This window comes from Dasypus novemcinctus, chromosome 3 (genome assembly GCF_030445035.2).
Source record: "Dasypus novemcinctus isolate mDasNov1 chromosome 3, mDasNov1.1.hap2, whole genome shotgun sequence".
NCBI classification, from domain to species: Eukaryota; Metazoa; Chordata; class Mammalia; order Cingulata; family Dasypodidae; genus Dasypus; species Dasypus novemcinctus.
The window spans coordinates 45,123,810-45,150,639 of NC_080675.1; the positions used below are offsets into that span (position 1 = coordinate 45,123,810).

General features: G+C 43.5%; 1 protein-coding gene across 7 annotated transcripts; it reads left to right on the forward strand.

Annotated features, from left to right (window-relative positions):
- Window positions 1–551: 551 nt before the first annotated feature.
- On the forward strand, window positions 552–26,602 carry MAX (MYC associated factor X). 7 transcript variants are annotated; one of them, XR_011648326.1, is made up of 7 exons: window positions 673–950; window positions 1,676–1,702; window positions 9,006–9,113; window positions 23,657–23,780; window positions 24,053–24,133; window positions 24,268–24,352; window positions 25,058–25,284. XR_011648326.1 is itself a non-coding variant. In XM_071213886.1 (5 exons), exons 1-5 carry the CDS (start codon window positions 915–917, stop codon window positions 24,190–24,192), a joined length of 435 nt encoding a protein of 144 aa, XP_071069987.1. In that variant the 5' UTR covers window positions 673–914; the 3' UTR covers window positions 24,193–24,261. The 7 variants fall into 7 exon arrangements, 4 of the variants coding, with proteins under 4 accessions (XP_004477342.1, XP_071069988.1, XP_071069987.1 ...); XR_011648325.1 differs by having other exon boundaries at window positions 24,268–24,368; window positions 25,058–25,167; XR_011648327.1 differs by having other exon boundaries at window positions 24,268–24,356; window positions 25,058–25,166.
- The last annotated feature ends 228 nt before the right edge of the window (window positions 26,603–26,830 follow it).

Here is a 26,830-nt window from a genome sequence, read left to right on the forward strand (position 1 = left end):
AGGTGGTCCCTCCTGGATGAAAGACAAGATTGCCGCGGCTGGAAGTAGTTCCAGGGCTAAGCCGTCATCCCGCCTGTCCCTGTAATACCACTTAAGACCTGCCGTTGACGCCTTTTTTCCACAGCCAGATCCCGGGAGTCACCGTGGGCGCCCGCAACGGCGACCCCTAGCCCGCAGCAGCGGGATCCCCCAAACAGGCAGGGCGCAACGCGGAGCGACACAGGTATTAAGAAGACAAAGTAAAAACATTCGCACCAAAAAGAGGCAGCGTACTCCTCCAGAGCCTCCGCCCTGTCCCCTGGCCCGGCGCCCAGAGCTCAGACGGTGCCCAGCTCCAGGAGTCCCAGCTCCCTCCACGTGTCCACGCTTCCCAGCAGCCTCCTCTGCTGCCTCGGGAGGAACCTCCTGACAACTCGCGGTCTGTGGACTACGATTCCCAGCAGGCCCCGCGCCGCCGCTCGCTCTCGCTCTCGCTCTCTCTCTCTCGCTCTCTCTCTCCTTCCCCCCGCCCCCCACCCACGGGACGCGCAGGCGCTCTGAGCTCTGTCAACAAGCCGGGCTGGCGGCGACTGGGTGCAGTAGCTAACGGGACTTGTAGTCTTTCTGGCGCCAGCTGGGCCGTCAGTCAAAGGGACGAGAACTACAAGTCGCGGCGGCCCAGGCGTGACGAGCTCTGTCACGTGGCGGGGGCCGACCGGGCGTGCGTGCCGCCGTTGATCCGGTGCTGCAGTGAGGAGGTGGTTCTCGCCTGTGTTGTGTGTGTGTGAGTGAGAGAGCGAGTGAGTGCGTGAGTGTGAGTGTGAGTGTGTTGTGTGTGTAGGGACTCGGCTTGTTGTTGTCGGTGACTCCCCCTCCCCTCTACCCCTCCCCCTTCCCCGCCGCCGCTGCAGTGGCCGCTCCCTGGGCCGTAGGAAATGAGCGATAACGATGACATCGAGGTGGAGAGCGACGTGAGTCCTGGGGTTTCTTCCTTCCCGTGCGGGTTGTCAGGCGGGGACAGCGGCCGGGGCTCTCAGCGGGGTGACGGCGGGAGGGGGCCGGGCCGCCGCCGCCTCCTTTCCCTTCCCACTGGGGCCGGGACCGCCTCTGTCGCGCTCCTAGCTGGCTCCCCTCAAGGCTCTTGGGACTAGAGGTAGGGAGGAGACCCGCGGCCTCGGGGACTCCCACCTCCCTGGTGGGTGAGGGTGCTCTACCGCCCGCTCCTATCCTGTCCGATTGAGGATCCAGGGAACAGGAATGGGGTGCTCCTATGATCCTATTGTCCGGATCCTGGGAGAGAGCACGGCGCTCAAGATCTGCCCCATCGGTCCACGATCACCTCCTCCTAAGACCCGCAGATCTTGGAGAAGGAGGGAGGGCGGAGAAGGGTTGGGAGTGCCCAGATGCCCCCAACTGATCCGAGGGTAGGAGAAAGTGCTCAGGATCCCCTCTGGCCGCGGTTGGATCCCGGAAGGAGGGGCGGTGCTCGGGACCCCCCCGGCCCGGCTACCGGATCCTGCTGGTGGCGGGGGGAGGTAGGAAGGGAGAGAGGGGGTTCGGCCTGACTCCCCCCCCCCCCCCCCGCACCCCACTGCCCTGCCGCTTCCTCCGCCGCCGGCATTTTCTTTCTTATTATTGAATGTGAAGTGTAAAAATAACTTCTTTATTTTCTATTTTTTTTTCTCTCTTATTCCAGGAAGAGCAACCGAGGTTTCAATCTGCGGTACGTCTCCTACTCTCCATTTCATTTTCATTTCCGTTCAGTTCTAATCCTTTTTGGGGTTGGAGAGAAAAAAGATCATTCTATTACTTTTAATATTTTAGTAAACTCTCCTGTTAACCACTAAGGTGAGGTGGGCCTTGTTCTGGGGGGAAGTTGCAAATCTCATAATTCTAGATTCTCCTCATAATTCTAGATTCTCAGGTTATTGTGACTATAGGTGAGTGTATGCAAAGAAAAGAATCCTTCCTGTAGCTTTGGGATGAAGGATCTAGCTGATAGAATGTAAGCAGGAAATGAGAAATACAGCATTCAACATTCTAAAGTAAATTGTAAGATTATTTCAAGGCAAAGTGGTCAGAAGATTTTCTTAGGAATAAGTAGTATTCAAAACCATCTCTGCATAGTTGTGTGAAGCTGAAACCACATGCAGTCACCTTTAACCAAAAGTCATGTGACTGCTCTAGACTCATAGGATCTAGCACAACTTAATACTCTAATGCAGAAATTGGCAGTGTAGAAGACCCAAAGCTTGAGTATAAAAGTGTCACGTACAGTTTATTGTGATCTGACTCTTTTTATTTGAGTTCAAGGAACAGTTTAAAGAAAATAGAAAAATTATTGAAGAAAAGTGGCATTGGGGAGACAGGTTAGCTAAGAGATGGTGGATGAGACCACATGGTTTTATCAATAATTTCTCAGGATTTGATATATTAATGTTCTCAGTAGATGGTTCTGTGAATTTAGATAGATGCTACTCTCATGTCTTTGGAGTCTGAGACAGTACTGTGGGTATTCCATGAATAGATTAGAGAAAGGAAAAAGGAGACGGACAAAAACAAATCAGAATCAGAGAGAGGAAGCGAAATAATTTTATCAGAATATCTAATAATTGAAAGCAAGGAACAATAAGAAGTGTATAGAATAGGGGTCAAAAATTTAAATGCCAGTGGGAGCCAGGCCATGAAATGGTCAGGAATAAAGTAGTAGAAAGAAATGAGGACTGGAGCACTGGGGAGCACATGCCTCCCCTAAAAAAGGTAGCCACTACTCAACTCCAGTAGATTGTTGCCATGTGGGAGTGAGAGTTCATTGTTGCCAGATCTTCCTATTTTTCAAGAAAAAGTGGAAATCCGTATTTTATGCTATTTTTCTGATTTTAAAATGACACATATGGAATAGTCAAGCTATTTGAGGGCTAATTAGGGTTTGCAGGAGGCCACTTTGATACTTCTGATATAAGAATTTAATAACCATAGGATAAAGGCAAGCCTTCTTACTTGTACCAGCTCTTCATTAAAGCAAAGATCTTGCATGTGGTCAAAGCAGATGGAAAGCAAGAAAAATTTTATTTATTGTGAGCTGATATTTCCTTAAAATCTAGGATGTAGTTGTTCCAACAGTTCTAAAAATTGCCCCTGGGTATAATCACTTAAAATAATTTACTTTACTTTACTTTTCTTTTAAGCATTGTCACATACATGTATTTATACATATACTTGAAAGTCGTATTCCTTTTTTCGGTTATTCTTAATGTTGGACATGGAGTTTCATGGTTGGGACCCATTCTATTAAAAACGTTTTTATTCTCCAAGTCTCTAATTGTGAGATCTACCCCAGGGGCATGATCAGGGTTGGAGAATAGGGATTGGATGGAGCTTAAGCAAGCTCTTTTGCAGATTCATCCTTCAAATTGGAATGTTTTGGCTTTCCAATGAGAGAAGAGTTTCCTTCTTTGTGAGATTTCAACTCAGTTCTTGAGAGCATTCTGTTTTTCATATATTCATTCACATAGGTCTTGGTGTAAATTGGTTTATTATTCATATGTTTGCTCTAGAACGCAAGTCTCTTTGTTTGTCTAGATGTTTTAGTTTGGTGTTAAGCTGCCTAAGATTTTTCTCGTTTAAATATCTGGCACAAGATTATCACAACAGCATGGAGAAAGAGTAGATGTGTTAAAAGTGAGTTGTATAGTAAATCTAACAATTGTTGTGAACTAGTAGGGTAGAAAGGGATTCCTTTTTTTAAATTGTGAATAGTCCTCTACTCCCTGAGACTTAGTATAGATAAGAAATATATTTTTAAGGGGAGGCTGGCTATTCTTAAACTTTGCCTTAAGAAAAATGTTCAGGAAGGGTGTAGGCTGCAAACAACCAAGTATATAGGACTATAGAAGAACTTTTAAAGTTATTTGTAAAAGGTTTTGTGCGTTCTAATATAAAAAGAGGCACACACTCATGCTTTATGACCTCACTACAATAACTGCAGCCTTACTACATGAGAAACACAGGATAATCAGCAAGAGCAGAGTTAGGAAGTAAGGCTAACTATAACAGAAAGTGAAACTGATTTGACGAATATTTTTGTTGTCGTTGCCTCAGTGCAAATGGGAAAACAGTCGCTCCAGGGACCATTCAGCCTTGTTAAAGGAAGTAATCGCAAACAATGTTTTATTACTGAAGTTAATACCTTGCAGAATCTCACTGATATTTTATTTATTCTTACTGTTTTGGAGAGAAAGTGCATTTTAAGATAAATTTCAGGAACAGTTATATTTTATGCAAGAGTTCCTTTTCTTTATTTCTGTTGGTAAAATTGCTTTTGGAAAGAATGAAAGTGTGAGACATAGGCTTAGTGTGTTGGTCAGAAATCCAAGGCCTTTTCCAATGTATTGTCCTTCCTGGCAGCTGAATGTGTTGCTGATATAGTATACCTGTTAGGGGCTTAAAAACAGGTTTATGCAATCCCACTTCTGAACATTTCTGGTATGAAATATTTTTAATTTCTAGAGCTCTTTGCTTTTTTTTTAGGAATTGCAGTGTATTCAGAGGTAATGAGCTTGGTCACTTCCAAGATTGGAACTCACCCAAGAAATTGCTTATTTAACCTGAAATCAGTTGCATGGCAGAAGTACTGCACCTTGCATGTACTTGATCTCTGCTTAGAGTGTTAACAGTGATGCAGAAATGTCAGGTTCAGTTCCTTAAAATGCCTGTGAGAGTAAAGGATATTTTTACATTTTAAAATGTCTTATACAAGATGCCTCTAATGGTGAGATAGTTGATCAAGGAATCCATGGTTTTTAATTAAAATTTTCTGACCCAAGACATCCTTCCCCTTAAATGACTGTAGTGTGGCATATTTTGATGACAGTGTTCCCAAGTTCTTTAAGGCACCAAATGATTAAAGAAGCTCAGAAAACAAACTTCGTCATTAAGTAATGTTGGAAATGTATACCAGGTAATAGGCTTCAAGGAGAGGTATTGGAAGATTGAAATTAATATTGTACTTTCCTGTTAGGAAGGGCCTACCCATTATTTCATGTTGCAGTTTTCATGCTGATGAAAAGGAATGTTTTAGGTTGACTTAGAAATTGTTTTATTTATTTATCTCGTTCTCTTCTATCAGAAATAATAAATGATCTTTTCTGATTAGAATTTTAAGAGTGTGTGTTTCCAGTGTTAATGTTGGTAGTGTTTAATAAGTGCCTGCTAACCATAAGCAACACTGTCTTCCCTCTAAATTGCAATTTCTTAAACTTCACATTTCTTAAAGACAATCTCTTTTTAGTGGGCAAGTATAATTCCTGAGAATTTTCTGTATTAGAATTGAGAGATTACCCTTACAGAAGGGGTTAGGTATCAGGTAGCCTGCAAGAAATGTCATTGTTCTGGAAAACCTTATGCACCTATGCATAATGAAGCATTTACTTCTCCATGCTGTTTGCCTAGAACTTGCAGGAAATAAAGCTGTTGATTGCTATAATGACTTGAAGAAGATGTGTTCTCTATGCAGTAAGTTGGAAGGAAATAATTTAAAGAGATATCCTTCAATTTTGAATAGAACTTCTTAGCTTGGATGATCTGCCAGTTTAGCAGCTTCTTGGCTAACAAAATAATGTTTGCCTTCAACATTTAACAACACTTAAAATACACATGCTTGTTAGTGTCAGAGATGGACAAATTGTAGGTGAAGATTTTTATTTTGCCTGCCAGTGGAAAGAGTTTGGTGGAAATAAAACTGAGAGGCTTAATAAAAACCTTGGCAGAGATGTCAAAGCTGGAAGCTATTTGGTGTAGGAGTTCCTGTTGAGCATCTGTGGGCCACTCTTCAGTATCGCCCAGCCCCTTAGTATTTCTTTTAGCTTGGGATGCCCTGAAGGAAGGATTTTCTGGTAGAAACTGCAAAGCCATTGAACTTGAAGAGTGGCAGGGTCCCAGCCTTTCCCCTGTAGGATGCGTAGGGGAGATATTTGGGGACCTGCTCTACAACCCAAGCATACCTGTGTGTTCTAGAATTGTGCCCAGCTGCCTAATTAATTCCACAAGGGTACTTTAGTACCACCTGCTCTTTGACTATCAAACATTTTCTTAGTATAGGCTCATCTGAGTTGAGCTTTATTTGTTCAAGACACATTATTTGACTCCTCCCCTTTTTTATTTTTTATTATTTATTGATTATTTTTACCAGTTTTGAGTTTGTGAGAGGATCTCACACTGGGAGTCTTCACCCAGTTTTTCTTTCTCAACTCTGAAATCTTCATCTTTTCAAAAAGGGTTGCCAGCAAGGGAAGACAATTAACAAGTCATTGATAAGCCTGGCAACTAACTGGTCTTCCATTTGGATGAATGGGGGTTGGGGCCACTGTTATCAGGCTGGATGGATCTGTGGTTTGGAAATGTTTCCCAAACAATTCTCAGTCTTGTGTAGAGGTTTTTCATAAGCTCTTTCAAGCCACTAGAGGTATTGCTTAGTTCAGAGTGGCCTGGAATTAGGCATGTTAGTTCTGCATATTTCTAACTTGCGCTCTCAAATGAGGGTTGTGGGGGAGAAAAATCCTTACCATTGTCTACAAGAACTTTAAAATTGACTCTGGTTAAGCATAGCAGGTCGGAGATGGACATGGCAGTCAGGATTGATCTAAGATTCCACTCTTCTACTAGTTAAATTGGTCCTGGAACCACCACAGAAATTCCATCCACTACTTTGAGAACAACAGTTCCCAGCTCAGGCTTTCTACCAGGCAGTGGACTGCTGCCTTTCCTTGTTGAGCCAACTTCTCAAACTTGGCTGGCTCCCCAGATGCGAAGCCAAGATTTCTGCTGATGGTCCACAGCCAAGTTCACTTACAATTCTCTAACCAAGAGGCTTGTTGTCCATTTGAGTCCTTTTAGGGCTCAGTGAATGGGAAGGGGATGTGGTGCATTATGGGGATGATTTTGGTGTTAGATTATACTTAACTCCACCCCTGTAAAGCAGGCCTGAGTGAAACCAAGTCCAACTCGATTCTAGCTGTTTGAGATTTGCAGGGCTCTCCCAGAAAGAAAACAGACTGTTAGAATTTTATTTGTATCAACAAGAGGAATTGTGGGTAACTCTCTGGTGTCATTAGTTCTGTGCACAGCTCTTAAGCTGGGAGGAGGGCCAGGACTCGGGGTGATTTAATAGATCAGAATATCTGAGGCTGCTGCTGAAGACCAAAGCTGGGTAATTAATTTGCATGCAGATAAACCATGAATGAGGGAATATATAGCCAACACAGGAAAGTCAGGTGCATGCCAAATAACTAATCTCTTTAGTTATGGTCCAACTTAGAACATAGCCCAACCTACCTGTGTGGAGATAACTAGAAGCAGTAAGATAGAAATGGACTAGATACTTAAATATATTTCATGCCTTCAGCCTATTTCATACTGCTATTAGAAGGTGTCTGCAGTTTTCCTGCTATAATGCGTGATACACAGTAGCTCTCTAGCCACAATGTTCCTGGTTTACACCCTTGGTTGTCCCCTCAGTTTCCCCCTAATATTCCTTGTATTGCTGTGGTTCAGCAAGTAATCATTTTACAGTAAAATGAGACTTAACAAGATAATTTGAGCTTTAGAAATGCTCCAGGCCCCTACCCTGGAAAATAGTGATATCATGATGGGGAGCTAGTGTGCTGGAGAGACAAGGAAGTAACTAAAATTACCACAGCTGCTCCAGTCTCCTCTTCCTCTGTAATGACTCAGAGTTTTAGGATTAGATAATAAGAGAATTTCAAGTCCTTTCATTCCCACAACTCTTGTCTTTATAGTAGATTTTTGTCTGTACATCTTGTCTGGTAGAGGGATGCATTTGAGGAAGTATTATTCTTGTGCTAAGCCAAGTTATTTACACTTGTTGCTTCATTTTGGAAATTCCTGGTATTCTGTTGGTGTAGATTAAGGCTACCTGAACCTCCCAGATATAGACTTGTTCTTTAGGAAAGCTTAGTGCAAAAGTCCCAAAGTGTAAAAGTGATTAAGTTCTTGCTGCAAGTTATGTAAGTGTTTGTGTTCTGTGTGCAGAGGATGCCCTTTTTAATGGTGACCTGCTGAAGCTGTCTTGCAGGGCTCTCTAACTACCGTCTCTTCCACCCAAAGCCAGTGCATTTCGCCATTCCTGATTTGTTGTCTTTGTCCCTCTTCAGCCCATTTTCCTCTTTGTGGTCCTAAGTATGATAAGATAAAGACTGATCTGCAGGTATTTAGATACTGCCAAATAAGCATGACCTGCCGTAGTGCGTGGGGAAATTTATTCAGAGCATGTGAGTGTCAGAATACCTGCCATCTAAAAATTGTGCCCTTTGGGCACTGCCTGTGTAAGGGTACACCATTAGCAGAATAGCACCTTGAGTCTACCTTAACAATCCAGACTCCAAATGCAGCTGGCATCTTTTATCAGCTCTGTCATAATGATCTTAGGTTCATGCATCTGAGTTTTTTAGAGGTTTCAGTTTCTAATATATGATTTGGCAAGAAATCCTAAACTTGTACCTTTTAGCAGGCTGGAGACCAAAACAGAAACTCATGGTGATGGGTTTCACATGGAAAAAGAAGCACTGTACCAGTGACTTAACCCCTTCCCTGGGTACCTACCATGGGGGAATCTCTTACAGGGGGGATGATCACATCTTATGGAAGGGCCCTCTGGAGCTTTACCCTGGTCACTTCCCAACCACGGACTGGCGGCTGATCTGTCACATAGTAAGTTGGGGGAGGACTGATAATGCAGGAGAATCACGTTGTGTCCCCATGAATAACCTTTATTTTACTTATGCACGCGATACTCTGGATGTTCCTGTCGTAAACCTCGCTCACTCCTTTCTTCCCCTTTAGCAGAGCCTAATTCTGGAGACTTCTTAACTGCCCACCTCAACAAATCTTTCCCAGTCCGGTCGCCAGGGACAGCGCTGACAGCACATACTTCCAGGCTGTTCCCTACTCACTTCATACCAAACAAAAGGAGTAACATAGCTAATGTGCTCTTTCTCCCATTCTTCTAGGCTGACAAACGGGCTCATCATAATGCACTGGAGCGGAAACGTAGGGACCATATCAAAGACAGCTTTCACAGTTTGCGGGACTCGGTCCCATCACTCCAAGGAGAGAAGGTGAGTTTATTGAGAAAACTGATTGGCCGCCACTGGCTCACAACTTACTGTGGGACTTAGCAAAATATGCCAGGTATAATGGAACTGCTTGTAAGATAACAATAGAAGTTGCCTTTTAAAATTAGTGTTAGTTATAATAAATTATTCATGTAAGAAATTACTATAACTATACCCTGTAGTATAAAAAGTAGTCTATGCTTAGTTTGGGATAACACCAAAGAGTCCTGAGGTCATCAGTAACCCCAGGCTTCTACGAGAATTTCTTTCATATAGTTCAAAGTTAGTGCTTATTTTCAATGAAAACTTCCAGAAATGTGTGTACCAATCTGGACCCAAAAATTTTCCAACCCACGGGCTGTTAAAATGGTATATTAAGAGCATTTGAGGGAAGCAGATGTGGCTCAAGCAGTTGGGCTCCCTTCTATCATATAGGAGGTCCAGGGTTCAATACCCAGGGCCTCCCAGTGAAGGCAAGCTGGCCCATGTGGTGAGCTGGCCCACACAGACTGCTGGCCTGCATGGAGTGCTGCCCTGTGCAGGAGTGCTGACCCACGTGGAGAGCTGACCCAGCAAGGTGATGCAACAAAAAGAGACACAGGAGAGACAATAAGATGCAGCAGACCAAGGAGCTGAGGTGGAGCAAGAGAATGATCACCTCTCTCCCACTCTGGAAGGGCCCAGGATGGGTTCCTGGAGCCGCCTAATGAGAATACAAGCAGACACAGAAGAACACACATGGAATGGATACCGAGAGCAGACAATGGGGGGAGGGGGGAGAAATAAATAAGTCTTTAAAAAAAAAGCATTTGATTCAAGGACTTAAGACTTGAGTAAAGAGATATAATTCATATGAAATAGAAGAAAAGGTAACTGCCTTCCCTATTCCTCCCCTGCTCCCCCCACCCCTTCTTGCCTTCCTCTTGGTAGCCTTCAGAAACTAGTGTTTTCACTGAAGGGGTAGGGGCCAGCTGTTTCTGCATTTGAAAACAAAGTCAGAAGCTTTGAGTCAAAGCCTATGGGTTAGGGTCACTCCTTGGAATTTGGAGGAAACATCTGTTCGTGCAGTTAGTTCTATCCTAGATACAGAGTGCTGGCTTATACAGCAATTCAGTGGAATATGTGGCAAAATAGAAAGTCTTTCTGGTTTTGTTTTGTTTTGTTTTTGTTTTGTGTCAGTGATCCAATGTTTCAGGAAGCAACCATTTTGTTAAGAAAATATCTTTGCTCTCAGGTGTGCTTTGGCTGGATTCTGATTGAGCTCTGTGGTAGGGGTCCTGAGTTTGTTTTGATTATCCAAGATCAAATTTGGAACCATTCTGATTTCATTTTGTTTATACTACCTCTGTGGTAAGTCATGTGCTTTATACTTTCAAGTGTGGCTTTCAATGTGGCAGAAGAATGGGTTAGTTCTGACCTTTATAGGAAAAAGAAAGAAAGAGGCCATATGAATACCTAGTATTGCAAAACCAGGATTTGCCTAGGGTTAGGCCTACTTACTGTGGACTTGATTTAATGGCCTTGAACCTAGGTACTTACCTGGAATAACAACATTCCTGGGCACAACAGTGTCTGAACAACCACAGGAAATCTTTATGACTGGCAAGAGAGACTCACCCTCTTTTAGTCAAAGTACACACGTGCAAAGGATTATCTCTTGTGCTTGTCTGAACTGTTGACAGTTGGTGTTTATAACCATACTATGGTATCAGTTAAAATCGCTTTGGTGAGCTAAATGACTTCTTTTAAGTCTCACATATAACCAGGAGTGGTACTAAGGCAGTGTTTCTCAAGGTGTGGCCTGTGGACCATCTATGGCAGAATCACTACTGAATCAGCCTTTCTGGAGATAGGCCTGGGAATCTTCATTTATAACAAGCAGTTGGGTGATTCGTAGGTGTTCTTAAGTTTAAGAACACTTTGGGAGATGCAGGTCATAAGAGGTTAACCATACTTTTTTCTGTATTCAATATATTTTATAATTACTGTAACATTCTTCTTTAAGTTTTTATGATCACATCCTAAATCCCTGTGTTGTCTTCTTTCAGGGAAGTTGAAGGTTTGAATTTGGTAGCCTTGCAAACTGAATAACTTGTAATTCATGTGGCCCATTCATTTATTCACTCACTCCCTTCAACAAAAATGTACTAAGTTCCAGCTACATGCCAGGCAGTGTTATAGATACTGGAGATAAAGGAGTGAACAGAACATACAAAAGTAGAAGCTCTTACTCTAGGGAGGAAGACATAGAAAATCAACAGTAAGTAAAAAATATATATCGTGTATCAGTAAGTGCTATGGAGAAAAATTAACCAGGAAAGGAAGGGTTGCAATTATAATTAGCACAGACAACAAAAGCTGGCTGAGAAGGTGACGTTTGAGGGACGTGAAGGAAAGAACCATGCATTTACCTGGTGGTAAGCATTCCAGGTAGAGGGAAGGCAAATGTAATAGTCCTGAGGCAGGAGCATGGGAGAATTCCTGGACTGTTTAGGGAAAACAAAGAGACCACCATGGCTGGAGTGGAATGAGTAAAGGAAAGGTGGCGAGAGCTAAGGCCAAATAGGACTTGTAAGGGGAGGGGAAATTGAGGGGAGCCAGATTTTATAGAGCCAGTCAACAAAGCCCCAGAAACGCATGTACTTGGTGCGTTTCTTATTTTGGAATCCTCCTGTCCTATGTTATAATACAGGTATTTCACACAGGGAGGGAATAAAGGAAATGGATATAGCTCTGGTTGAACCCCAGTCCCTTCCTATCTAAACACCATGATCTTCATTATTCTCTTTGTCTCCCAGCACTGTTTTCCAGGTGCAGTGAGTCTAGTAAAATACTTTGGTCTCTCAGACTTCCGAGTTCTCATTAAATGTTGCAATTTTTTAAAATGTGGTGTTTGAACCAAAGGAAATTGGCTCACTCTTTACTTGGATTGCGTTAATTAAGGTTGTGACAGTGTATAAGTAATCATGAAATAATCATGATTGTTTCACTGTGTGAGTTTTGAGGAACTTAGATCAGATTGTTGAAGGAAAGGCCTCCAGTCTCCTGTGACTTGAGCATCTTTATGTTTCAAGTGATTTCTCACTTAGCATTTGGATTGTCTGTGATATGTGTGCCAAGCCATTTATTTTTTAAAGAGGAACCAATGTTGATTGAATTGGATCCTAACCAAAAATAGGGGATACTTGTGTAAAAATAATTTTGAATGTGAGATTGAAACTGCATCCATTGTTTCCTGTATTTCCATTTTAAAGTAAATACCACAAAGAACGCTTCCTTTTTGCTTAAGGTAAAAAGTCAATAATAGTTAACATCTGTATTGCAGTTGAATCCACACAGCAGTTCTATGAGGTGGGTATTGTACTGTTACTGGCACAAATACTGTTGCTGCCACTTCTGCCATCTTTACCATCAGAGATGAGGAGCAGAATCAGGATCAGTCTGTAGTGGGACAGGGACTAGAACTCAGGACTGCTGATTGCCCAAGGTCCATCTTTCTACCATACTATAGGGATAAACAATTTAGGGTGTTTTAAAGAAATCTTGCTTGTATACTTATGTATGGTCATTATTTTGGGAACTTGATGAGGATAGAGGCACTAATTTGGGCTTTGTCTCATGCGTAAAATCCTTTCCCCTGAGGTGGCATAGGAAGGTAATACAGAGGGGCAGAAGGTTTAAAGTATGTAAATCTTTTCTGAGTAAATTCTTTCTGAGCTGCCTTGAGCCCAAGAAATAGACCATTGCAGTTGGTAGTTCCTTTGAGTTTTGCTGTAGGTTTTAGTGCTAGCAAGTGGACATAAATGTTCAAGAGAATGTCTTTTTTGGCATGTGTCTTGAACATCTTGAACTCTGTTTGAGCTTTTTGTGCCCCTTGTAATTTTTTAGCTAGATTTGGTGCCCATTGGGAAAGATGGGATGGAATTACAAACATCGGCCAGTCAAACAGAGTGAGGGAGTAGGGGACGATCAGTTGTGGCCCCATTTTTTAAATAAGAAGATGTTACTTTTCTTGAAACAAAAAGGATTCATTCTGAGGGTCTTCACTTGGGCGCTAGAGAATGTTGTTGAATGACTTGTCTGCACTGAACTCGCCCTTTATGTGGGCGAGACCTGGTGGCCAGCCCATCAGTTTTTGCCTTTACATTGGGATATAATTCAGCCTTAAATTAGCCATAAGTTAGCGTGAGTGCCTGAACCAGAGTGGTTATGCCCAGTCATATTGTCGCCTTATTCTGATTGGCTTGAGGGATAGAAGATTATATTTCATCATTGCCATTTGTTTCTGTACAGTATTTCATCGTAATTTCTCTTCCTAAATGCTAGCTTATCATACTTAGTACTCTTTAAGGTGTTTGTACTCTGGATGTGTTGAAAAGAGAGGCTGTAACCTATAATGAAAATAAAGCAGGGTTTCTTCTGGTCAGAATTAAGTTCAGAATTTCTTAATTTTGGTGTTAGGAAATGAGCACTCTGTCTCTGTCAGCTTCTGTCATAATAGAGTCGGGCACATGGCAGGTTCTCAGTACAAAGTTGTAGAGTGAGACAGCCAGAGAAGGCAGCGGGCTTGCTCAGCTCTTAAAAGAAAACGGCACCAGCCAACCTGGTGGTGCTTACCTATATGATTGAGACCCTTGTGGGTGTTGTAGATATTTGAGGTATAACAGATGGTGTGTACTCCTGAGAGACTTGCTGTCTTGTTGGAGAGAGAATTATACCTAACAATGAACAGTAATAAGGTAACATGCCAAGCATTCGATAAGAAGTGAAAACTCTCAGCTAATTTGTTTCATTTCCATTAATGTCTGGTTTCCTCAACAGGTGGATATTGAAACCAAATAGTTCCCTCCAACAGGAGATGTGGTGATTTTTAAGGCCAAAAGAGAGTCTGGCTGTTAAACTCTCTCATAGGGCTGTGACCTGAGCATTTAGCCCAGTTGTAATAAGTACCATGAAGGCAGGGAAAATGTCTCCTTTTGGTCCTATTTCTTCCCTCAGTGCCGCTTGGCACATAATAGGGAACAGAGTGTGTACTTACTAACTGAAGGAGGGGGAAGCCCCCTATCTACCCTGACCACATGACACTGGGAGATGTCTCATTCCGGTGAACGCTTTATTCAGCAACTCTGTGCCTTTATATCATATTGGGCTGCTGGAGGGATTGTCTTTTAAATGAAATACAAACTATAGCCCTACCCATTTTATTTCATTTCTCATTAGGGTTATTACCTGTCAGACTCCAACTTGGGCAGTTATTTTCTTCTAATTATTTTCTACCTCTTAAATTGTTGTCCATAGTTGTCCAAGTCTCCCTTGATTTGTAGACTCGACAACTGTAAATGTATCTAATTCCTTATAAACTATATTTGTTTGCTGTTGAAAACCTCCAGGGGCTTTTCAGTGTCCATCAAGGTGAGGAATGGCATTCCATGTTCCCAAAATAAGGTACCCAACTTGCCCTTCTGCTCTCTCCCCTCTTTCCCTACATTACCCTTCTGCTTATTGGGGGGGATGGGTATACCCTGCCTCTCTTTCCCCAGGAATGTCATGCTCAGTTTATCTGAGTTCTTTCCTTTCTTTCACGGTCAGCTCAAGCCTCACTGCCCTGATGAATTCTGGGTTTCCCCTTAAAGAGAACCACTCATGAGGGTGCCCGGGTCTAGTGTACTCTCGCATGCCTGTGTGCATTTATGTTTTTCTCTGTCCGGACTTTGCACACCCCGTCTGTCTCCACCTGCGCCACGCCTTCAAGACTCATATCAAATATTTCACTGCCCTTAGAACTCTGTTTCTTAAACCCCTGTGGCCTTTGGTGGGGCCTCTCCTGAGTATTCCTTATTTCTGTGATTATCTTATCTACCTAACTAAAACAGTATGCTCCTTGAGGGCAGAAACCTTGTTAACCATTTTGAGATTCTCTGTAGTACAGGATGGGGGGAGGGTGTAGAGTCTCACTGTGATGAAGGACTAGAGAGCTAGGAAACTCAGATTTTTTTGGTTTTTTGAGATTAGGAAGGATGAGCATTAATAGGCAGGCCTTGTTTTTAGCATTTATTTTTCTTTTCTTTGTCAAAATTGCAGAAAGTTTAGAAAAATATGAAGAAGAAAAACCATCAGCTCCCCCTCCTCTAACATATAGTATTTCATTGATTCTTAAGATTCTAAGATAGTTCTGCCCAATAAAACTTTAATGAGACACAAATTTATTTTAAATACGGTTTATCTTAAATATAATTGTTTTCAAATAGCTATATTAGAAAAGTGAAAATAATTTTAATTTTATTTACCCTAATATATAAAAAATAATTATAATTTCAACATTTGTCTTTAAGAGACACCAGGGACCGAACCCAGGACTTCCCATGTGGGAAGCAGGCACTCAACCACTTGAGCCACATCCACTCCCAACTAAGTTTTAAAAATATGGTGTGTTAGGGCTAGGGCACATCTCAATTCAAATTACTCTCATTTCATGTAGTCATTAGTTGCATGTGGACAGTGCATAGCAAAGACATACCTTCCTCACTCCCCTATTTTAATGTGACTGAAATAGAGTGTCCTTCTACAGTGGATGTTAAAAGAAATTTGCCTGCTTTTTCCCCTCCCCACAAAGCTGTTATTATAAATTCATGGCTCATCTTTAAAATATATGGAGTCTAAGAAGCAGGGAGGGAAGCGGACTTGGCCCAATGCATAGGGCGTCCGCCTACCACATGGGAGGTCTGCAGTTCAAACCTGGGGCCTCCTTGACCCGTGTGGAGCTGGCCTGCACCCAGTGCTGATGCACACAAGAAGTGCCGTGTCACGCAGGGGTGTCCCCCACGCACAAGGAGTGCGCCCCATAAGGAGAACCGCCCAAGTGCAGCCTGCCCAAGAATGGTGCCGCACACATGGAGAGCTGACACAAGATGTCGCAACAGAAAGAAACACAGATTCCCGGTGTTGCTGATAAGGGTAGAAGTGTGGGTCACAGAAGAACACACAGCAAATGGACACAGAGAGCAGACAATAGGGTTGGGGGGAAGGGGAGAGAAATAAAAAATAAATCTTTAAAAAAAAAAAGCAAGGAAATGCAGTATTATCAATGATCAATTTCTGTATTCTGGTCTCTTCATGTGCATGCTTTACTTGGGTAAAATGTTAAGAGCTTGCTGCCTTCACATCATGTCAAGTTTTTCCCCATGTGATAGTGTTCATATTTACTAGTATGCATTTTTCTATTGAGTACTTAGATTGCTTCCAGTTTTTAAATTTTACAAATAATGAGGTACTGGACATCTTATTGCATGTGGCCATTTCCAGAGAGTAGATTCCCAGAAGTCTTTTTTTTTTCTTCATGGTTTTTTCAACCAAATTCTAAGACTCTAAAGGTGTTTTGAGAACACCAATTTTACCATCATTGGAATTTTTTTTTGTTTTGGAAAATGGGTGACAAAAATGGTAGGCAGAAGGTAATTGTATTTTGTTTATTATTCATGAGATTAAGTTTTTGCTGCGTTTGTTTGCTAGTTATATTACATCTTTTGGGAACTGTGTGCTCCTGCCTTTCAAGGCCAGAGATTCTGGTGGAAGTGCCACATCTTCATTTCAGACTTTAAAGGACCTAAGAGAAAATAGTGCAATGTTTGAAAAATATTTTGTGTTAACCCTTGACCAGAGACTTGTCTTTAACTAAGCCTCTGCCTGAGCTTGATTAGCTCTGCCTTTCCCTAGTGATGAGCAAAGCCATCCTATGGACTAAGGGGCCTGGGAGAAGAAGCCTCCAAGAGCTCATGCGGCTTTGCTGGCTCTGACCCCATTGCCTTATAGCCTCACTTTTGTTAGTAGATGCGGGTTCTCCCCCCCCCCCAAATTAAGGTGAAAGTCACATAACATTAAACCATTTTAAAGTAAACAATTCAGTGGCATTTAGTGCATTTACAGTTTTGTGTAACTACCTCCTCTATTTAGTTCAAAACATTTACATCACCCCAAAAGGGAGAAGGTTCCATTTTTTAATGAAATGGTTTAATACAGACCTAAATTTATTGCACAAATTCTTTAATAACTTTTTTCAAAAGATGGCTTATTCAAATGTAAATTTACACTGGCTTTGCCCTAGCTCTGCCTTTATCTTAATATGTATAAATGCTTATGCAAGTTTCAGGAAAAAAATGGTTTTATTCTCTATTTTTAAAATAACTAGTGCACAGTAAAACAGATGTCAGTTGGTGAGTCAGGTAGTAGTTGATTTTTTTTTCATCCCTCAGAGGACATGGTATTTTCGTTCTTGAGAGGAATTTGAAAGCTGGACTGTCAGCCCAGTAGGGTCTGTTTTTGACATGAAAAGACAAAGTGATAAATACAGCGAAGAGCCTTGTTCCTCAGTTACCTTGAGGACACCGAGGTCTATAGTGAGAATACCTTCCCATATTCCTGGTGTTAATAATCTAGTACTACTGTCTCTTCCTCAGTTTTCCCAACCCATATTTTAAAGCAACTTGGATTTTTACACAAATCCAAATTACTATAACAAGATGTACAGTTCCAGAAATATTCAGAACTCCTGCCTTATGTATATATGAAAAAATTTGAGAACCACTGCCTTAAATGGGATTTAGTAAAGTTGGACTTCATCCTAAGCATCAGTATTAAGCAATTCAGGAATTATTTGGGGTCTTAAAAGTTCTAATTGTAATCAAGCTCTCGGGTTGGGGTCCTTTTATGAAATATGTTGTAAATCCTTACTGCAACACATGGGGTGGGACAGACTCTGCTCCAAAGCAGCAATCTCTTAAAGTGGGGGCTTCTGGAGAGTGGGTTGACCCTTACTTACTTCTGTCTATTGCTGTGTGGGCAGGGATGCCAATGGAAAGGTGGCTGCACCTATAGCACAAGAAAGGACAGGAACCTGCTGGGCCCTTCTGCCATTCCTTGGGTCATCTCCATTGTCCATTGTGCTTTTAAAAACTCTTCTTTCGGGAAACGGACTTTGGCCCAGTGGTTAGGGCGTCCGTCTACCATATGGGAGGTCCGCGGTTCAAACCCAGGGCCTCCTTGACCCGTGTGGAGCTGGCCATGCGCAGCGCTGATGCGCGCAAGGAGTGCCGTGCCACGCAAGGGTGTCCCCCGCGTGGGGAAGCCCCACGCGCAAGGAGTGCGCCCGTGAGGAAAGCCGCCCAGCGTGAAAAGAAAGAGCAGCCTGCCCAGGAATGGCGCCGCCCACACTTCCCGTGCCGCTGACGACAACAGAAGCGGACAAAGAAACAAGACGCAGCAAATAGACACCAAGAACAGACAACCAGGGGAGGGGGGGGAATTAAATAAATAAATAAATCTTTAAAAAAAAAAAAAAAAAAAAAACTCTTCTTTTAGGGCTGCCAAGAGGTCATGAAGCCAACAGTGCTGTGGGGAGCTGACATTTCTCCCTGCCCCCAGGACTAGGTTCAGTCAGTTTTCTCAAGCTGTTTTGTATCTTCAGGCTTTTCCTTCTATTTGTTTCTTCTATCTTAGAAGCCTCTTTGGTTCTCATCTATCTTTAAAGGAAGCGGGGACAGGACATTCTTCCCTCTCTCAATGCAGCTTTTAGGCCACACTTCTGTTTTTCATTTCTTTATTTTTCAATCAGATCTCAAAGACTAGTCCTTATCATTGCTTGACTTTCTGTACCCATTACCTCTGGGGAGATGATTGACCATTGGGCCTCAGCTCTCACTCTAAGGAAACTATCCTCTCCAGAGTCTTCATTGATGTCCTTGTAGACAAGCCAGGTGACTTTTTTGTCATCCTTTTCCTCCTCTGTGACAATACTGTCCTTGCAATTCCCAGTCTTACCTTTTCTCAATTGCTTTCCAAATCTTGATCTCCAGCTCTGCCTTTCCCCTACCCATCAGAAATGTGTATCTTAAGATCATCCATTGTCTAAAATTCAGCACAGATAATACATCTTATCAAACCAGCCAGTGGAAGTTTTGGGGCTTCTTTCTGTCTCCTGCCATGCCCATTCTCTGGGTCTGTCTTTGTCAGGTTTCTCACATTCATCCCATCCTTGTTCTGTACGTTTATTGTTGCCTGATTAGTCTGGACTTCCCCTTGCTGCTTTTCCTGATCTTCACTCCCCTCCTGGGTCACCCAAAGACCTATCTTGTGCATGAAGCATTCTGTACCTTTTTTTTTTCAGTAACCAGCCTTCTGGAGCAGAGGCAGTATTAGCCTGATGGTTGCAGTGTGGGCCCCAGGCTGCCTGGGGCCTGGTCCAGAGCTGGCATTCAGTACAGAGCAGCTGTTACTTGGTGGTGGTGATGGTATTGTTCTTCTGACTTGCTGTAGAACTTAATACTTTCCAGTGGCCACTAGCGGGCAGCTCATAGGTAGAAATCAGTTTGCAGACATGTTTTGTTTGCCATACACAGTGATTTAGAAAATTTTTAGTTTCTACTTTTTTAAAAATTAGGGTTTTTTGCATTAAAATCAAAATGTCATGTTTCTCTTGAAAAGTAGAAAGATCTGATATCACTGTGGGCCTACTTTCCCACATACCAGTTCCTTAAAGCTGAGTAACAGCTGCCCCCTTTGGAAACAGGGCATGTGCACTCCTTTTCATCACAGTTTCTGCTATACCCAGCCTGCATCTCCTGGGGCCTATTGCAGACATTAACAATTGCACTTCTGGAGTGTTGATTTATTATCTCCTCGCGGGGCAGGGGGTGGGTAAATTAAACCACAAACCAAGGTGTCCTAGCTCCAAGTATATAACCTGCAAGTTTCTCCAGGCAGGACTGAGTTGTGGACATCCTTGTGTAGCTCCACCATCAGGCAGGTAGACTCCCCAGGGTAAGCTCTGAGGAAAACCTGTTGACAGTAACAATCATCTGTAAGAAATAATAGCAGGTAGAGAGGATTGTTGAGAAATAGATCAGAAAAATAAAAGTGTCAGTCCCTTGTGTGGCTTGGTGTTGCAGTAGAAAGAGCATGGACTTTGGAGTCATGGAGGCGTACATTTGAAACCCTTCAGCCTCTTACTGGCATTGTGATTTTAGGCTGTTTCCTCTGTGAGCCTCAGTTTTTCATCAGGTTGGGGATTGCAATACCTCCCCCATTACGGTGTTGATTATACGAGGTAATACACAAAGTGCCTGGCACACAGACTGTGAATAAAGAGCAGATGTTATAACACAGTGCTTAAGACTGCCTGGGTTTGAATCCTGACTCTACTACCTACTCATAACAAAACATTGGGCAAATTACGGCTGTATGCCTCAGCACCCTCATTTATAAAATAGGGGAAAAAATATATCAGAAGGTTGTGAGAGAATGTCTAGCACTTAATTAAGTACTCAGTAAGTATTAGCTGCTACTGTTACCATCATCGTCGTCATCATTTGTATCGCTTTGTGCAACCATGGCTTTGAAAGGCGATTTGCCGAGGCTACCCAGCATTCCTTTGCATGGCTGCCAGAGGTGAAAGAGAGGGCTGAGGAGCCAGTTTGTGTTACCTTGCATTGCAGCTACCTCTGCAGTCACCACAGCCGTAGTCCATCCTGTCTCAGGACTATGTCTACACAGTTCAAGACACCCATTTCTGCTCAGAAAAGCAGAATCACAATTATCACCTTCTAATTATAATAGCTTACCTGGGGGAAATATATATATATTCAGACTTAAATGAGTACCTGAAGACAACAGTTGATCATTTGTGAACTCACTGACTTACTAGGTTCTATCTGCTAGGTAACACGAGTTCACATGTTGATTATTAGTTTACTCAGCTGACTGATATTGATTTCAGAAACTGAAAGGCCAGGGCTATTCCATAGTCCAAGCCATGAATCCCAGGACTTCTTGCTGGCTTTGTGTTTATTCACATATTACAAATTCATACAGGCAAGAAAGGGCCTGTCCATACCTTAACACTGGTGTGGAAAGCTGGGAGGTGGGGATCTTAGGTGAGTTTAGCATTTTCTATCTTCCACCTCCTGCTTTTTCTTCCCTGGATCAGATGTTATGTGCAAAATTTGGGGAATGCTATATTTTGTCCTTTACATTTTTTTTTTCTTGTTGGATTTTAATTCTTGTTGAGTACCCTGTGAAGAGCAAATTAAAGTTAACTGTGAACCATTCTTTTGGACTTAAGGCTGAGGGAAGCCTGTGAGTGGTCAGGGGCACCCCGAGTGTCTCTACCTAGAAGGGCTGTGCTTAGCCTTCTGGAGGCTTGTGCTGGGGTTAAACCAATCCAGTCTTCTTTGGGGCCTCTTGTTCTCTGTGTTCTGAATATATGTGAATTTTATCTTTGTCCAAAAAACTACCCCAGAGGAAAACTGTCATCCTTTTCCCTTTGGTTTCTTTTCATGTTTCTGCTTACTTTTCCCTTTTTTATCCTAATTTCATTTATAAATATTTGAAGGAGACACTATTAGCATAAAGACTGTTAGTCTGTCATTAAAAGTTATCACTGAATGTTCACAAGTACTCTTTGATTACAGAGATTTTGCTCTTTTTCCCTTGTCCTAGATGCACATGAATAGATAAATAGCAAATGTTGCCTTCTGGAAACTATTAGTTGAAAAATAGTTTTAAAATAGGCAAATTTAGGAGACTGATATATAAGTATGTATACAGTTACATATGGTGGAGAGGGTAGACTTTGGAGGGCTGTGTTGGGTCTTAGAGAATTACTAGTCAGGTAAGGACTAGCCATGAAGAAAGGTGTTTTGTCTATAGTCCCAGAGGCTGTTAAAGACAGAACCCTCTCTTGTTTCTAAACTCTTCCTCACCACTATACCACTTTGCTACCTATAGTATAGAATTTATCTCTTTTTGTTTTGGCCCCCATCTCTAATGTCCAGAGAAACAAGATATTTTAATTAGACCCTTCTAATTGTGTGCCTTATTTTTTCATTTTACAACTTATAATTAAATCCTGTTGGCAGAAATGGAAACGGCATCACGAGTGGCCTTGCACCCAGAGTTGCAGGCCCCCGTTGCTATTCCTCTCACATCTGTTTAAGTGAACCCTACTCAACTAAAGAAATACTTCTTGCTTTTCCTGCTCTTCTCCCTGTCCACAGTGACCTTTTTCCACAGATTTCACCTGGTCTAATGTCGGGTTCACTACCTCAGATGGGAGTGGCTGTGCAGTGGGTAACGACCCCAACAAGAAGCCAGCTTTCCCGTGGCCCTTCTCGTCTGCACTACTTGGGTTACCTATGCCAGTACTGCCCTGTGATTTATCTGTGTGTACATGTTTTTATCTCTTCACCTAGATAGTAAGTAAGCTTCAGGGCAAAAGAAGCCATGACTAGTACATTTTGTTTCCCCCCAGTGTCTGCCCAGTACTTTACACAAAATTCACACTAGATAAAAGTGGTTGACTAAATAGAAACAATTTCCTTTTGAGGAAATTGCCTTAAGGTGCTACAAGAGGAAAGCCTGGAAATTCTAGTACTTGAGAGGACTGGTGAATAAACTCAGGCCTTGCAAGTCTTTCTCTGATACCCAACCCAATCTGAGGTCTATAAATTGAGATTCTCAAGATTTCATATGAATGGATTTAATTTTGCTAGCCTGCGTATGCTATTTTCTTTGCCTTTCTCCCTCTGCTGCGTTCTGGTTGCGTAGGACCCCTGTGGGGTCGTTGTGTAGAATTGTTGAATACCGCCTTACCCTGAGTGAGAGAAGCTTTCCTCCACCCAGGAGCCTTGATGGCATGAATGCGTGACTTTAGCTACTAGACTGTCCTGTCTTGGTCCTCAGTTTTTTTTGAGGAATCTCTCAGACAAGTTTGAATTTCAGGAGCACAGTAACCTGACATCCATTTTCTTGGCTTATTATCTTGTTCATGTGACAGGACAGTGCCCAGGCTCCCCACAGCCATGGTAAAGGTGTGGTTACTTCCTGAGATGGCTCAATCTCATGCCCTTCCTGTGTTGACATCAAGTACTGACAGCTCTCATGAAAGTCTCGTTAGCCAGGAAGGCTGAAATAGTGAAACGGCCGCATTGCTCAGTAGAAATAGTTAACAATGGTTTGAGCATTGGCTGAATTCTAGGTCCTTGTTGAAAACCTTTGTACCCACTCCCAAGCCAGTTCCAACCAAGATCTTGCTCCTGTCTTACTGAACTAGCTGCCTATAGTCAGGTTCTAGCAAAGAGTGAGTGGCCTGTTGTCAGTAAGTGGTACTTTAATTTTTCAGACATGGCCAGGCTGAGGCCCTTAAAGCAACCTAAAGAATAAAAGGGGATGGGAGGAGTACAGTCAGGAATCAAACAGACCTGAGTTTGAATCCAGGTTCTGCTCCTTTCTGGCTGGTGATTTATAAACTTCTCGGAGCCTCAGGTTCCTCATATGGAGCAACCTCTCTGAGGGCTTGTATGTAAAGCACTTGGCACAGTGTCTAGCACAGAGAAGGTTCTCCATAACAAGTATTCTTTATTTCCTCAGGCCCACCTCCCCTCCCCACCACTAATCCTCAGTCACCCCTCTGCTGCTGCTGCACAAAGGCATGGTTCTCTTACTGCTTGGACTAGGTCTTTATTTTGTCCCCTGTGCTTTTTCCCATATTGCAACAGGCATCCCGGGCCCAAATCCTAGACAAAGCCACAGAGTATATCCAGTATATGCGAAGGAAAAACCACACACACCAGCAAGATATTGACGACCTCAAGCGGCAGAATGCTCTTCTGGAGCAGCAAGGTGAGCACCCAAGCTTGTGGGGCGGCTGGCCCTGCTTTGCTCTGGGCAAATGAGGGCTTTTGCCTCTGGGCCTGCTAAGTCAGAGCCAGGTCTGGAGCATGTGCTCAGAAGCAGCCTTATCCCTGCTTCTTGGGCCTGAGTAGTGGAGTGTTAGAACCATCCTGAGGAAGGACCTGAGCCGCCAGAGAGGAGACTGTGAAGTGTAGGAAGTTGCACATCTGGAGACTTAAACCATCTTTTCTAACCTGATCTCTCCCCTTCTTGGGGCTCAGGTGCTCTGCCTGCAGTAGGGGTCACGTCTGGTATCAGGTGTCTGAAAAGAGCTTTGAGGTCCTTGGAGTGGAATGTGCTGTGTAAGTACCAGAGACCCCAGTGTTCAGGGACAGTGAGCCCTCCCCGTTGTCAATGGTAGTCCCATCAGGGCAGCCAATGGGCCAGGCCCATGCTGTTCTCAAATGCTCACACCCGCCTTTTCCTATAACCACAGGGGAAAGCGAGAGCTGATCAAGTTCTTTGTTCCTGGGGAATTCACTTCTCTTCCTCCCTCATGGAAGATGCAAGTAAAAGGAAATGCAAGTAACCACCTGGGTTAGAAAACCTAAAAAAAAATAAAATAAAATGAATGGGTTGACCTTCCAGGCTCAAAATGAGCTGAACCAAGGGATGGGCAGTGGGAGGCTGTGGTGGGTTGGTTATTGGGCTGAGTAGCCTGCATGGAGGGGCTTTCTGTCGAAAGGCCCAGGTATTCTGTGTGTATTGGTGACTTGCTTCCTAGTGGATCCACAAGGAAGTGGGTCTTGTACATGAGAGCTAAGCCGGTACTTTTCTTTGGCTGATACATCTTATGTCATCCTTTCCTGCTGTTGTGGATGATGTAGTCAGAGCTCTTAGGTGTGGCCTTCTCACCTTGTGGAGCCTGGCTTGCTAGGCCAGCTTCTCCTTGTCATTGCACTGCTGGATCCTACAGGGAACTCACGCTCCTGTCTCCACACTGGGCTTCCATGGCGGGCAGTGACATCACAAGCCTTCTCTTTAGGGTTCAGTGAGATTGCAGAGTGGCTGGCCATGGCCACTGGGCCCCCGGACCTGGCTGGAAAAGACAGGGGGAAATGAAGTATGTGGGTGGGACAGCCACCAGAAGGGAGTTACTTCTGAGTTACCCTGAGCCTTGGGGGCCAGCACGCCCTTAGGAAGAACAGGCTGGACCCTGTGTCTGCAACTTGGTTACACCCCCAGTCTGCAGGCGACTGTAACCTGCTCCCTTGATTGCCTTTCAGTCCGTGCACTGGAGAAGGCGAGGTCAAGTGCCCAAATGCCGACCAGCTATCCCTCCTCAGACAACAGCCTCTACACCAACGCCAAGGGCAGCACCATCTCTGCCTTCGATGGGGGCTCGGACTCCAGCTCGGAGTCAGAGCCTGAAGAGCCCCAAAGCAGGAAGAAACTCCGAATGGAGGCCAGCTAAGCTAAGCGGGGCAGGCCAGCAATAAAAACTGTCCGTCTCCTCCGTCGTCCCATCTTCCTTTCAGTTCATCGTTAGAACCCTCAGAACCATTTAAGAGACTCTTTATTTTTCTCTCTTTTTTTTCAATTATTTTTATGTAGAAGCTCTTGGACAACAGCTCTTGTTCTTCTCCCCCATTCCCACTTTTTGTTTTGTTTTAAACCTTTTCCCTTCGGGGATACCCTGTCCCCACCAGGAATTTTTAAACCAAAACACCCCAACTTGGCAGCTTTTTCTGTGGAGGACAGACGGCCAGCCGGACCTCTGAGCACACGGCGTCCTGAGCACCCCACCAGCTCCTCCAACCCCACCGGGCACCACTGCCTGGAGGAATCCTCCCCCTCACAGGCCTCTCCTCCAGGCCCACCCTCGCCTCTATTTGATAGACTTTGTGGATCTGTGAACTGCTCTACTTTAAGAAGATGACCGGTTTGGAGTAATTAAAATCACCCCCCACCCCGCTTTTCACCTCCCTTTTTAAGGATTTTTTTCTTTTTACCCTAAAAGCCATTTATTGCTCCTAATGAAAGACCAGCTCCTTGAAGTTTGTGGTATTAAAGGGAAGCGGGGACAGATTTGCAGCGCAGAGTCCTTGGCATGTTTCACTCCTGCTTCTCTCAGCCAGCTCTCGTGAGCCTGTGTGCCAGCCTTGTGGGGGCCCACAAGCAGCCCTGTGGCGGGCGTGGGAGACAGCAGCAGTGACATGCCAGCCGCCAGGGAGTAGCTGGTAAGGGTGGTTTACTGGGGGTGGGCCTGGGGGGGGTAGAGGTTTTGTATCGAGAGCCAGTGATGATGTTTTGATATTTATTTCCTGCTACTGAAATTTGAATCTGAGTGAATTGTCCCTACTTCTGATGATGTCGGTATTGCAAAGCGACAGATTCATAAAGTAATGATCAAATCTTCGTTTCTTTCCGTGTGTATTTCTAAGAAATAGAGCCAACTGATTTTGTATGTAAATACCAAGAGCAATTTATCTGGTACTAAACCCACACACCAGTGTGGCCCCTTCCCTGCCCTCACCCGTTTCCTTTCCTCTATCCTGATACCTGTCTCCATTATGTGATCCAGCCCTGGTTCAGGCTGTGGTTACAGATCCCACTGAAGGGTTTGTGTGCTTAGGCCTCATTTCTTTGTCTTTTTCCTACTCTGTTCCTGGCATTTGCTGGTTCTAGTGTATACTCTGTAGTCTCAGTCCGTGTTTGATTCCATTCCATGGAAATAAAAAGTATGTTGTACATACTGCCGAAGAATTGTCTTGCAAGTTAAGGCTTCTCCCTTTACTATAAGACTATAAATAAAAACTTATTTTATCCTTCTCAGTGGTGGTGGTGTCTTCTTGCCCTTGCAAAGATCAAGATTGCTAAGGGAAGAGCCCTTTGAGGCCCCTAGGCCTGCGTAGGAGCCTCAGAGCAGGGGTTGCTTAGCTGGACTCGCAGAGCTGAGTGCAATCACAAGCCAGAGCTGTTCCCCCTTTTTTTCTGAGGACTTAGCTCAGCCTGAGGGGGTGAGTGCTTTCTTTAGATAAGCAGGCAGTGGTGGCTGT